Genomic DNA, 14,855 nt, shown 5'->3' on the forward strand with positions numbered 1-14,855 from the left:
GAAGAGGCACAAATAGCAGATTTGTAAATAGAGAAGGGGTGCAGAATACAATTTTATGTTTGGCTTTAGCTCTGGACCAACAGGGTAGTAGCCTAAATCTACTTCACAGTCTGGCGGGAACCAAGCCAGTTCGTAGTTCCTTTCTGCGCATGATCAAAAGATTCTACGCATGATCAGAAGAAGGTCATTTGTACTAAAGTGACATGGTGGTTTTAAATCTAATGAGATAAGCACCAACTTGATGTCTCGATTATTCATATATTCTTTTGAATTGTGATTTTCATTTACATCCACAAAAAACAACAATGCATCCACGAACGACTGGTATTTCACAGTTTGCCAAGTAAATTGTCCAGCATGCTATGATATATCTTCAAAGTAGGAATGCAACAAATACCTTCAAAATGTGTTCATTGGTTTGCTTTTCTAGTCACCTGGTCTATTCAATTTATTCATCCAGATATGTAAGGCAAGCTTACATAATATCTTGCTTTGAAATCTCCCTATCAGAATGAAAGAAATGAAAGGCCATTTGACCAAAATTGTCCATAAAGTAATTATGAACTGGTCTATTCCATAGAGCCAAGTGGTCTGGATCTAGACCTGTTCCATAAAGCTAGGTTGCCCTAGATCTGTTCTCTATTTCCTCATGTTTGACTATTAGGCTAGTACCTTAAATCTACTTCACAGTCTGATGGGAACCAATTCGAGAGAGCCAAATAGTCTGGATCAAGACCTGTTCCACCAAGCGAGGTTGCCCTAGATCTGTTGTCTAATTCCCGATGTTGGATTACCAGACTGGTACACTGCCTTAAATCTGTAATTACCTCAATTAGTCCTGGATCATATTTACAAGCTAGGGTGTTTGATGGACTCAGAAACTAAGTAGTCCTAGATCTTGGTGGCCTACATCTGTACCATAATTCCTCTTGTGAGACCCTTTAAGCTAGTAGCCAAAATCTACTCCAGAGTGAAATGGAAACCAGTTTCATTTAGTGAAATAGTCCGAATCTGTTCAATCAAGATAGGTAGTCCTATATCTGTTCCGTCTCCCTTCAGACTAAACCACCAGGCTTATAGCCCAAATCTAGTTCACTATGAGATAGAACACGGTTCCACCAATTTTCACTAGCCGTACAGTCCACGGGCCCATAACACAAAGCTTACCTACCATCGTAGAAGAATATGTTTGATGACGACTGACTGTATTGTCTACAATGTACAATCAAACATACATTCAATTGTTAATCTTTTTGTTACAGGACCCAGACCTGGTCGATTTCTCCTCAAAATAGACCATCAGACTGGTATTCGCTTTAATCTGTTCCACCAACTGGATAGCTCGAGACCTCTTCCAGCTCTTCACATATTGCATCGCAAGATTGGTAGACCGCATTCATTATGTTCCAGGAGGCAGGGTAGTCCTGGATTTATTCTATCATACTAGATATCTCTAGACCTCTTCCCACTCTTCACAAGTTGGACCACCAGACTGGTGGACTCTCTTAGATCTGTTCCAGCAAGCGAGGTAGGCCTGGAACTGTTCCACCAAACTGGTTAACCTTAGACCTCTTCCAGCTCTTCACATGTTTGACCACCATGCTAAGAGCCCTAGACCAGGCTCACTTATGGAACCCTGGAGAAAAAAAAAACAATGGAATCTTCTAAGACATATTTCTTTAGAATGGAAAGGAAATATGAATCAATTCAATTATCCCTTCATTGTGATCATGGTTGATAAAATCAACACTGTTTTGAATTGAACAATAAACTAGAAAGAAAACTATGACTACCAAATTTGAATTATTATATTTTGCAATTCTATTTGAATGTACATGTTTTAACCCTCAAAGGCCCCTCTACATTTTTCATAATAAATCCACCGAGCAAAGATTTTCAACCGAGTAGCTCACTGACTTTTAACTTTCAGGAAAGTTCTTTGCAAGGAAAAAACAAGTAGAGTGGATTGGTGAAAATTGGAACAAAATTAGACCAAAAAAATGGGAGAGATATGAATTTTAAAAAGTTGTGATAAGTCGGATATATCAATCTCCATCTAAATTTTAGTTTTCCAAACATATGCTACTATTATGATACAGGGGCTCCTCTGTTTGGCCTGCTGCATAAAAATGAATAAAATGACACCCGTCTTCAAAATGTATACTCAAGGTGACATTTTTATTTGATGGTAGAATTCATTAACCAGTATTTCTATATTTCTGTTCTAGCTCGAGGCATATGCTATTGAGGAAGCAGTTGTCGATACACAAGGAAATGTAGGTCTTTCATGAAAATAAAAGTTAGTAGCGCAAGTAAACTGGAACACGCAAATGTGACCAACCATCCCAAAACCAGCAATAAGTCACCCCAAAATAAAAGTGATTTTTTTTAGTTGAAATAAGCTTTAACCCTATCTAGGCCTCAACAAATCACGTGATATTTTCGCTGCGCAAATTTTTTTTAGCGCACCGCTCGCTGACTTTTTACTTTCAAGTCTTGCGCAACTTTTGAGACAAATTTTGGGTCACCGGGTACGTGGTTCCAAAATTACCCAACATTATGCAAGTGCATGTCAGACCCAAAATTGCTAAAAAACGTGATTTCGTGTACAAAGTCAATGCAAATTGTGTTTTCAACCAAAATTCATAAATGCATGATTATTTTTAGTTTTGCTAGTCTAAATGTATTTATTTTATGCTTTTTATGATCACAGAAGAGTCCTTAACAAATTTCATTGAAAAAACATTGAAAAACAAAAGGTCAAAAAACAAAGAAATACATAAGAAATTGCAAAAAACAATATAATACATAAGAAAATGATTCGATATCGCAATTTTTTTCATGTACACTTGCTAAGCACACTACAAAGAGTTTCTTTCCAAAAAATTAGTACATTTGGAGCTTTATTTAGGGAGTTAGAGGAAAAAGTATGATTTTGCATACTAATTACGCATAAATTAGCATAATCACTTAATAGCAATTTGCATGAAATAAATTACTATACAATCTTGTAGATTATGTCCCAGGCAACCCGCGTGCCAATTTTCAGATCTTAGGGGGGGCCTGGGAGGCCCCCCCCAGCCATATGAACTCCTAAAATACCCCGGCCTAGATAGGGTTAAATTATAAGCCTGAGTCATATCGATTATTTTGAAAACCGGTGTTCGACAGCTCAAATTCGATCGAACATCGATGCATCGAATATTGAAGGCGGGGAAAATGAAGTCTTTTGTTTGTGCGTCGATGCAATGCGCTTTGCATATGCACTACGCACTGACGGTATGCACTGGCGTTGGCCAGGTGAGCGTAGCACAAGCAGATGACAGAGCAAAGTTCGTTTGTATTTTCCATGATCACAAAACACACAAAAAAGGCCGGGGACCAAAGCAGAATTCTTCCCAAAATATCTTCAACAATGATATTTGCAGATGACAACATATAAGTTTAAAATGAAACAATAATAAAGACATGAATCACGCAGAGTCGATCCGAATGATTTTCGGTCAACTAGCATTCGCAGTCCATTCACCAGCCCCGTCCGCAGCTCAGTACCCTACACTCACTCTGCCGAAACGACAGGCGTGCTTGACGTCAGCGCCAGCAAACAAGTGCAATCAACGGAGAGCGCTGTAACTTGCCTGAGATTGTGTAGTTGGATCCAAAATGAGCTCCAAATAAATTTATGGGAATGAATACGTAATTTTCTCTGGATGGTCATTTGAATTGCTATTCAATGCTGATATAACGATTATGAGGAAAGATTGTGGAATATGAGTTATGACGATGTTCGAGAATTAATCCTGATATTGATGACAATCCAGTTTTTAGACGCAATTGAGCATGCGATCAAAATAAATACGAATGTTTCGAATCGAGCCCTAAATTCATCTAAATTATTACGATTTAACAAGATTTTATGGTCATACTAAGAATATTGACGATGTCAGCAAAGTATGTTATGTTCATATGGAAGAATTAATACTGGGATTATTTCTGTTGTTATTCCATCTCTGGACGTCTCCTCAAGCTCCGAGAAAATAAGCACAATGCGCATGCGTGTTCGATGACGTATGACATATTTTCCCATTCATGAAATCAGAGCCCAAAGTTGGGCACAAACTAGCTTCAAATTGATGGGAAAAAAATCAAACGCAATTTTCTCTGTTTTGTCATGTAAGATGTTATTACATGTATATGGTGATATTACGAACTTGAACAGAGTTTTTGCATGTACATGTAGACAATGTTCGAGAATCAATCCTGACGTGATGATTATTTTTTTTAGACAAGTGCACTAGCTCGACTCAAGAAGTCAAGTCGATCGTCATGAGATGTCCGCCATTGAAAATTGAAACGAAATACAAACGTTTCACATCAAGCTCTAAATTCATATTAATGATTATCATATGCAAATTATTGTTAAATATTACAATTAAATAATATTCTATGGTCATGATATTAATATTGTTCATGAAAGCAAGCTTTATTTTACGTTGATCGCGTCAATTTCCGGCCATTTTCTGGTTTGATTAAAGAACAGTACTGCGCATGCACGATCGATGGCCATGACTTCCATTCATGAATTCATCGTGCATAAATTATCTCGGCACGAGCAGACGAGTAAGACTCGAACTATGATCGAAATAAACTTCAAAATAATGGTGAATAGCATCATAATTACTCGATCGGTTTCATTTTGGGGGCAATAGAAATCAAGTAAGTAGTAGTAAAGTTGGACATTACTGATATTTTGATGATTGATTGTGTAAACCAAACAAATCGGCCGGCCAACGTATTTTTTTTTTTTTCGATGCACCGATTTTGCAAAATCTGCATCGGTGTTCGATGACATCGATCGAACACCGATTTTAAAATCGATTCGACTCAGGCTTATTAAATCATATATAACTTTATAAATTGCTTAACAGTAACCCACAGAAGTACTTGATTGAATGCACAAGAAACTAAGCAAGAGCTTCAAAAATATGGTGAAAACAAAATTTCAAGTTCGGGGTGCACTCAATCATGAGTTGTGCACACTGTGCTATTTCATGACACTTCCAAGAAGTCTGCAAAAACATGTGTCATAGAAACTCTTGTATCATGTTTCAAATTGATCTTTACTTTTAAATGTATAGCATTTTTAATGCATTTTACTATGGTTTTAACTATATATTTAATTGTGCCAACACCAACTTGTAAACATGATTTTTCCAGCTCCTGCTGTTTTTGTTATGTGTGATTGTTAACATGTTTGATTATCAATAAAGATCATTTTTGACATGTTTGATTATCAATAAAAGATCATTTTTTAATCGAATTGAATTACAACCTGAAATTTTGACAGTATGAATAAGAATGACTCTTTCAGAAAAGCTGATTTTGTTTCCTTCAATGCCAAATTAATATTTTGGTAATTTACAGAGAACTTTCCCTGGTGATTGTTTGATGGTTTGGTATAGCTGGTAACATATTGAATGGTTCCCATCAAAGAATGCAGAGGGCAGCAACAAACAGCGGTAGGTGCCGAGGTAGGGTACGGTTGGCTGCATGCATATCAACTCTACAATCTTCAAAAAAAGTGCTCTGGGAGAAAATGGTAGAAGGGGCTGACTGGACTTACCACTAGACTGTAAGGGGATTTCTTTGCATCACTCTCATCTGCTCCGGCCTCCAGACCATCCTCAGGACCAACAGGAGTCGTATCGGTAAAGACTTCATCCACCACCCTGAATCGAATCTCCTCGTTGATATCCATGAACCATATCGTGGGTGCCTTCCTCCGACTCGTACTGCCAGACCCAAAGCTGCTCGGTCTCATCACTGGATAGGTCCCATTCAGGAAAATATTGACACTGAAAAGATTTCAATTTAGCCCTTTGAGCCCTAACAAGGCTGACAGAAAAACAGTTGGATGTTTCATAAAGCTGTTCGCATGTTAAGAGCAACTTTAAGAAGGACTGGTGATCCTTTCTTGTGGTGAAAGGTATATTCATTGGCGATGGTTTTAGCGCTTAAGAAACGTTCAGTCGTTCTTGAAGTCGCTCTTAACTTACGAACAGCTTTATGAAATGGTCCCCAGAGCTCTTTTTCAATAACTCAACATAGCTATGAAGCTCTTGAAATCACATTTCATAACCGTTTTCCTATTAAATATCACCTTAAATGTTTCACCATATATACTAACAGTGTAACACTAAAGTAATCATAAAGAAGTTGACAAGTAAGAACCGACACTCCACAAGACATTTCTCAGAATATATCCAGCACAGTCAAGGCTTTGCCTCACAGATGATAGTGACATAAGGACCCATATCATGAATGCGGGTTTGATTTTAACTCTGGTCTAACGTTGTAGTTCAACCTCGGAGAGCCAATTAATAAACTTATCTCTAACAGCTTAAGTTTGATGTGTCAGCACATTTGGTGCTCAATTCATTAAAGGACAAGTCCACCCCAACAAAAACTTGATTTGAATAAAAAGAGAAAAACTCAACAAGCATAACACTGAAAATTTCATCAAAATCGGATGTAAAATAAGAAAGTTATGACATTTCAAAATTTCGCCTATAAACAGTCATATGAACGAGCCAGCTACATCCAAATGAGAGAGTCGATGATGTCATTCACTCACTATTTCTTTTGTTTTTTATTGTTTGAAATATGAAATATTTTGATTTTCTCGTCATTGTCATGTGAAATGAAGTTTCATTCCTCCCTGAACACGTGGAATTCCATTATTTTAAAATTTTGTGCTTCAGGCAAGGAGGTCCTAATCCTCAAATTCGTAAAAATTGAAATATTGTATAATTCAAACAATAAAAAAGAAAAGAAATAGTGAGTGAATGACATCATCAACTCTCTCATTTGGATGTAACTGGCTCGTTCATATAACTATTTCGTTAAAAATAAGCGAAACTTTGAAATGTCATAACTTTCTTATTTTACATCCGATTTTGATGAAATCTTCAGCATTGTGCTTGTCTGATTTTTCTCTTTTGATTAAAATCAACATTTTTCTGAGGTGGACTTGACCTTTAATAACCGTCTGTGAATGAGTAGTTTACTTCACCATTGAATGCATGGGGAAAAGAGGAAGTTAAAACAAGACTCATTCAGTGTAAATTATTCTTTTACATTTTCAGAGTTAGACCATGGTCGATCTTGTCATAAGGACCCACTAAAATAGCATATGAAAAGCTGATAAGCTTTTATTGCTGATTAGGGTGCGATTGAAAGGATACAATTTGCACGGTTGCTGAAGGGCTTCTGGTGGAACAACAATGTCATCAAAGAATCCCAATGATACTGTGAAGAAAATAATTGAGGTATAACTGACAATAAATGATGGGTTATTTTAGATATACAACACTCATAGATTAAGCATATATAAAGAAATCACAGGCCACAGGCACAACAACCATAAACTACAATTAATTTGGCTCGGAATATTTCGAGATTTTATCTTTTTTAAGCATTCTAATCCCTTCTCTTGCATTGTGATACACATGGGTAGATGAAAAATAGGCATAAAATAGCTCTGTATGAGATTCTCAGAATCTCTTTTGAGATGAAAAGGTAGCACTGCTGTAAGAGTTGTTATTTTTCTAGGAATAGGTCTTTCAGTACCCCCCCCCTTGCATCCAATCTGCTTATTTGCAATCTCTAAATTGTAAATTTATGGTTTACAATTGAAAAGAAGACTTGTTCTAGGAAGTATGAACACAAATTATTTCATTCCATTCTGGATTTTTAAAGAATGCAGTTTTACTAAAAAGACACTTACTGTGCACACCATCACGGCTGCAGCTTCGGATTCGCCCAACGAGAATCTCATCCATGAAGGGATGGAAGACCACAAACCGAAAGTGGACTTTTGTATGAGACGCACCATCACCAGGAAAGATATGAGAGTCTTCCATCTTAACTATGTCATGAAGAGCAATGCACAGTCCAACGTTTGGTACAACCTGCAAGAAAAGAGGAAAAATATTGTTGACTTAATATTCAAATGCATGATGAATTGTTAGAATACAAAACTCAATTCAACGCATTATTTCACACAGACTTCACAAAACTGAAAAGGAAGAGTTTTGACTTCAAGCCTGTCTTTAGCTTCTAATTTTCCCCCAAATGTATAAATTTATCTATCACTTTTCCAATTGAATTCCTTGTATAAATGCACTACATGATGTGGAGGACAAAAAAAAAATGTGTTTTGCAGAATAAGGTTAGTGATTTTGAATGTGAAAAAAATCATCAGGTGCTAATCAAACAAAAAATATTGAGAGAATTGTTTGGGGATATAAAGCTTATTTTAAAGCATGATATGGTATGAAACTTTAATGAAATAATCTTGAAATGTAAATTTATGATATCAAATCATTTGATATGAAAGACAAGTGCTTAAAGAGCAAGATTTTTTTTTTTATTGAAACAGAGAGGTGCTAGATAACTATGAATATTTGAATTTCCACAAAGAATTGTAAGCTAATTCACTTCTGTTTTCATAGGCAATGTCAAATGATACTGGTGTAAATATGAAATTATTCAGGCAAACCCTTCTTCAAAAGCTTTAGCCAGGCTTCAAGAACAGTTTCAATAGAAGGTTCCGAGGAACTCATATTGGGGCAAAGAAATTGAATGTTCTTTTGTTTCTGATTGGATAAAGGGGAATTCTACTTTTGATACAAGAAACTAAGATTGTAGGGCTCAAAGTGTATTCATGAATACAAATTTCTCGACCAATATAAATTACAAATGAATTTAGTAATTAAAACAGAAGGATTGATAAAAAGACAAGAATGGTTTACTTTATTTGCAAGTTTCTTGTTGAGTTCTTCTGTGATGGCGTCAATAGGTTTAACATTGAAGAGCCACGGCTCAATGCGGACCGTATCCACCATCTCAGCTAAAGCAAACATTGTCACTCTTCGTTACAGCAACCTGAAACAAAAACAAACAAAAAATTGTCAATTGTATGAAACAAAAAATTATAATATTGAAGTTTATTAACTGTTCCATTAAATTAAGGTGTTTTTGACACAGAGGTGTATTACACCCCACCCCCCAAAAAAAAAGCTATTTGTAAATTAAAGTGGATGTAACACCAGACTGGAGACCATTTCTCAGATGTTCTTAAGTCAGATTATTTGTCGTTTTGATTCCCAACAGCCCCAGCTGAAATCTGGGGCCCATCTTACAAAACGTTGTGATTGATCCGATCAATCACAACTATGGATGGATGGCCAGCAACGTCAACATCTAAAAAGGCAAATCTAAAATATTTTCTACATGTGATGTATATTCATACATTCATCATTCTCTTGAAGATTCAGTGTGATTCTCTTTGTATATGGATTTCCATCCTGTTGAGATTGATTGGATCAACCGTAACTCTTTGTAAGAAAGGGCCTCGATCTTTATATAGATTAGAAAACTCCCCATTTCTAACAAGCTTCTGAATATCTAAAATTCAATATGGACAAAGCTTGAAGACTCTCCACATGTGATTTTGAAGTCATGCCATGATGCCATCAGTAATTTGTAGTTCCCATTCCTGAGCAATCTAATGCTTCTTGGTTTTGGTGGGTACAATGCATCTATTAACTGGTAATATTTCTCATATTTGTATTCCCTATACATCAAAATAATTGTGGATTTTCAGTTTACTCTTTTATCAATTCCTCAGGTGGTGTTCGTGAATCAGGCTATGTCTCATGTCTTTTTGTCTGTTAGATAGTACTGAGATCCTAACCTAGATGTACAGCTAGGAAACTATTCATGAAATGGCAATGGGTATAGGAATGTCAGGGACGAATCCATACTTGGCAGAAAGTACACCCAAGATTCTAAATTCAGACTATTGTAAATTAATTTCTTCAAGATATAGGAGCTTCTGTATTCTTAATTTCATTGGCTGAAATTTTTATCTGTCTAAACTAGCAGCTTAAAAAATGTGCAGTTTCAAAAATGTGTAAATTGCACTATTTTGGTAATGATTTTTTTATAACAAGGGACAACCCCAGCCCCCCCCCTCCCCATGGTTAGCAGCATCTAAATATCAATAGATATATATCTAGTGGATAGTGGGGCAGCTGTGTGTAATAAGGTTGTGAAGTAAATGGGTGATTGTCAGTGCAGTGCAGGCTTTGTTAAAATAATCATCAGGATTTTCCATATAAGTTAAAACATTCTTTTCTAGATGCAATGGTTTGTTTTTTTTCAAAATTTTGTTCATGTATGATTTTCTTAATAAGTTTGACTAGCAGCAGGCATCGAAATAATCGACGGCCATGGCTGTCGATGCCCCCATTACTGGCCGTCATGCCCTTCTTCTTTTTGCTAAAAGTTACTGCCACTAAAAATGTGCCCTTTTTCTCATAAATGTGCCCTTTTTCTGATATATAATGTGCCCCTTTTGAAAGTCTGCATCTTTTTTTCTGAGCGAGGAAAACTTTTCTCCGATCTCAAAAAGTATTCAATACATGTACCTTAGCTTTACCAGCGACGTCCAGTGCATGTATGCAGTCTAGTCCGAAGCCGCGCCGAACGATGAGCTAGCTATACACAGCTGGCCGGCCGCTAGCGCGCTTTACATATGCTATGTAAGCTGCAGCATAAGAATGGACGAGCGCGAGCTCCGTATGTGTACTACACAAATGTCGCGCGCGCTGTACTGTCCTGGCGAGCGCGCGCGATGCGTAAGTACAGTACTTTGAATGGGAGTGTTTCATAAAGCTGTTCGTCAGTTACGAACAACTTACGAACGACCGGTGATACTTTCTTGGGTGCTAATCAGATTCACATTTAATTACATGTAGCTCAAGAAGGTATCACCAGTTGTGCACAAAACTGTAACACCTACAAATAATTTATTACATGCCCCTTAAAAAGTGGCCTTGGTGCCCCTCTGTATGGCCTTGGTGCCCTCTGCTGCCTGGCCTCAGTGAAAAAGTGCCCCTCAAAAAAGTGGCCTTGCCCCCAAAAATCCTATTTCGAGGCCTGTAGCAGAGATTGCAACTGACTTTATTTTACTATTACTATCTTCTTTTTATACTGTATATATAAATGCTTGTAATTTGATACCGGTATATGTTATGCAGGGTCCCCATAAAAAAAACATATTTGAATTATTGAAGGAGCTATCCTTCTAAATTAAAAATTAAATAAATAAATAATAGGCCTAAATAAAATTATAAATAAATAACAATTAAACAGAGAAACAAAGATCTAATCATAGACGGAAGTACACTCCAAATTAAATTTCATACAGGCAGCAGAAATACAACAGCATTTGGAAGTGAATCCGACCATCGATAACAATAATATAGATATATTTACATTTATTGCATGGAATAATAAGTCACAAAATTGAAACCTGGCCTGCAGGTCTAGGTCGAATTAATTCTCTCCCTCTACTCTAGCTCTCCCTAACCAATGCCATGGCTCCCTTTTCTCTCTAATCTATCCTTCTCCTTCCTCTTCATTACCCCAATATTCTGTCTTTCTGACAACTTCTGTCATGATCATTTTAATCCCTTTCATGCATGTTTATTGAATGTCATTCACTTTTGACTTAAGTTACCCTTTTTTCTTTTTCATTTTTTCCTCCATCCTTTATGCTAGTTGATATCAGCAAAAACAAGTTTGTGAAATTAAAGTAGAGCTGATGATTTAAAATTCCATAAGTATGGCAGTGTATCCTATTGCCGGACACCTTTATTTCAGTGCTTTAACCCTAAAAAGACTGGGGGGGCTGATTCAGCCCCCGCCCTCGACATCTTTCGCAATAAATCCGCCACGCGAATTTTTTTGACCGCGTGGCTCGCTGACTTTTTACTTTCAAGTCTCGCGCAACTTTTGAGACCAAAATTGTGACCCCCGGGTACGCGGTTCCAAAATTACGCAACATTTCGTAAGTGCATGCAGACCCAAAATTACTCAAAAACGTGAATTTGTGTACAAATCCAATGCAAATAGTGTTCTTAGCCAAAATTCATAAATGTATCATTATTCTTCCTTTCACTGCTTAAAATCAATTTTTAAAATATTTTTTATGGTCAAAATAAAGTTCCCGACAATTTCCATTGAAAAAACAATAAAAAACAAAAAGTCGAAAAACAAAGAAATACATAAGAAATTTAGAAAACAATACATAAGAAAATAAATGTGATATTGAATTTTTTTTTAATCATTTGATCAGATGCTTATCTAGAGTATGTGAAACAAAAATTAGCATTTCAGGGGCATTATTTTATTAATTAGAGCAAACTTATGATTTTACACATAAATTAGCATAATTAATGAGACATGAGATTTTTTGCAGAATTTGATGTTATAGTTTTGTAGATAATGCCATGGGTAACGCGTGTGCCAATTTTCGTCGCGATCGCGCGATCGACGGCCGAGATCATAAGGGGGGGCTGAATCAGCCCCCCCCCCCAGTCTTCTTAGGCGTCGAAATAGCCCAGTCTATTTAGGGTTAAAAATGACAACTAGAGGAAATACAATCAAGAAAAATTATCACTTGCTATTCCGAATTTTCTGAAAATTATAAGTATGATGAAATTATTTTACATTTTCCAACCGTTTTCTTTGCACCGCACTTGCCGCATACCCCTTCGCGAAAAACAATTATTTTCGTGCGTGACAAATTACATCATAATTCCGGACGCGCGCCGGATGGGTGAAAATATTCTCGATTATAAATTGGTGTGATTTTTTCATGATATATCATATCATGAGTAAATTCTGTTTTTCTTTTCTTTCTTATATCGATTCTGCCGAGATCTTTGTAATAAATTTGTGTTTGCTAACTAATTTCATTTTTTTATTGCGCGTTCGATATGGCACTTTCCACTCGTTCAGTCATCAAGTTCTATTGATGCGCTGTCGATCGTCAACGGCTCTCTATCACGGTTAACCTCGCGCACGGCCGGGGTACCGGGTACTACTACATGTAGTCTGCCGTCGACGATCTGAGCGATGGATTGGATGAGATTGAAATTCGGCAAATCAGGTCCGTATTTCCATCAGAAAATAGACCAATTGGAGGCAATTGGGATCAATTGTTCATGCAAAAGTATGTTATATGATATTTTCAGCATTTTCTTTCATTTCAAAGAAAAATAAGGTAAAAGTCATGAAAGTTGGACATTTTCGCCTTGTTTTGGAAATCTTGTTCTTTGAATTGATTTGTGAAATTGAACTGCGGAAGTCTTACCGAACGAAATTGATTTCGTACGCAGTAACATGCACGTCCGGATATATGATAGTGTCCGGTAAAACAATAGTACCCAGTTGTTGTGTATCCGGACGGGTTGTGTGTCCGGACGATCAATTTTAGAAAGTCATTTGGAAAAATTTACAAGCGAAGTTTCAGCAATTTTTAGTACAAAATGTTAGGAAATATTACAAAGAACAAAATACAAAATGACTACAAAGATTGAATTAATATTCTTACTGTAATCCAAAGACAAAAAAGAAGGCTTCAAAAATAAAAAGTGTCCGGACACCCCACCCCCCATCCTACGTGCCCATGACCATGTCCATGAAATAAAAAAAAATACACAAATCACTACGTATGGGACACAGCATTAAACTTATTCAGCATGTTAGTACGTTTCAGACCACCAAAATTAACCTCGATATAACAAAGAATTAAAAGAAATGAATATGTTTTTTGCATACAAATTCTTTTAATAAATGGAAAAGGTTATTAAATGCAAAAAGAACTTACAACGGTGCCAATGAATGATTTCTTTGGACACTTAGTCGAGAGTGGTGAAGGCACATCAATCGTTTTTATTGATTAGTCGACATAGAGTTCAAGTTCTGATAAATAACGTCAGGGAGTCTCAGAAATCCTGGAAATGAGAGAATTTCGAGTGTTACGATGGCCGATTTTCAAACTGTGTTAAACGACTTGGTTCTTCTAGTTCGACAAAACACTACGTATTCAACAGTATTCGGTGTACTTTTGACGTTCAGCATTATTTTCTTCAGGTAAATTTCTTGTCAATTGCAGCGAGAAAGCCTTCGAAACTCCACCGACACCTTTCGCCGGGCCGGCCGGCCGCTTCCGGCGCCCTGCCCCTGCATGCCTTGGGCTGGTCCTATGTCCTTACCTGTTTGCGGGCTAGTTGCCCTGAGATGATCTGGGCTGGTATTCTGAAACTTGTCTTAAATATTCTTGTAACTTTTCTTGTAACTCAGCAAGATAACAGCTCACTAAAATTCCTCAAAATTGTCTTACTCTAGTCTTATTTCTGCAACATGTCAGACTATGTGGTATGTTAGTCTGTATGATGGGGTGTCCAAACTTCGCGCACTTTTCAAAAATATTCATCAGGCTTAATTTTGTCCACAAATTATTCATAATTTATACAAAACCAATTCAAGAAATAGTAACCACATTGACGGCAAGATCGTAAACTACAAAATCATGGACGAAAATGTAAAGTAGGTCACAGGGTTTCGCCGGTATCGCGATCTCAAAATTCTATTCCGATCGGCGAATGCGGGCTGTGCTGGAAAACCGTTCAGAAAAAGTGTGACCTAACTTCGCGCACCAAAGCTTTTGTGGAGATTTAAACAAAGACTCAAGCTCAAAAAGTGAAATATTTATATCAGATTGATGGCAAAATGCTATGGAATCGGTTAGTACCACATTTAACTCACATTTTTTATGATTTCTGCTTGCAAAATGGTGATATCGTGATGCTTGTTGCTTTCTTCAAAACGGGCGCTAACGGTGACAAATTTGCCGATCTTTTGCCAATATTTTCATGAATACTGGACTAATCCTAAAGAAACTTTCAGCGAAGGGTAATTTTAGGTCGCTTTTCACATTG

The 14,855-nt window shown here is 36.8% G+C and overlaps 2 protein-coding genes across 3 annotated transcripts in view; one reads left to right on the forward strand and one right to left on the reverse strand.

Moving 5' to 3' along the window:
* Positions 1–270: 270 nt before the first annotated feature.
* On the reverse strand, positions 271–13,822 carry LOC121422600 (DNA-directed RNA polymerase III subunit RPC8-like). Its single transcript, XM_041617752.1, is given in 7 exon segments — positions 271–1,636; positions 5,624–5,761; positions 5,763–5,823; positions 7,245–7,308; positions 7,787–7,970; positions 8,814–8,946; positions 13,742–13,822. Coding segments are annotated over 6 exon segments (612 nt in total). The 5' UTR covers positions 8,925–8,946; positions 13,742–13,822; the 3' UTR covers positions 271–1,582.
* Positions 13,810–14,855, forward strand: part of LOC121422599 (sorting nexin-14-like) — a 49,605-nt gene continuing 48,559 nt past the window's right edge. For both annotated transcript variants that reach the window (XM_041617749.1, XM_041617750.1), the window contains exon 1: positions 13,810–14,007. In XM_041617749.1, the coding sequence (XP_041473683.1) occupies positions 13,898–14,007 (110 nt within the window). In that variant the 5' untranslated portion in view covers positions 13,810–13,897. The remainder of the gene's footprint in view (positions 14,008–14,855) is intronic.

The sequence above is a fragment of the Lytechinus variegatus genome, chromosome 10 (assembly GCF_018143015.1).
Source record: "Lytechinus variegatus isolate NC3 chromosome 10, Lvar_3.0, whole genome shotgun sequence".
Taxonomy (NCBI): Eukaryota; Metazoa; Echinodermata; class Echinoidea; order Temnopleuroida; family Toxopneustidae; genus Lytechinus; species Lytechinus variegatus.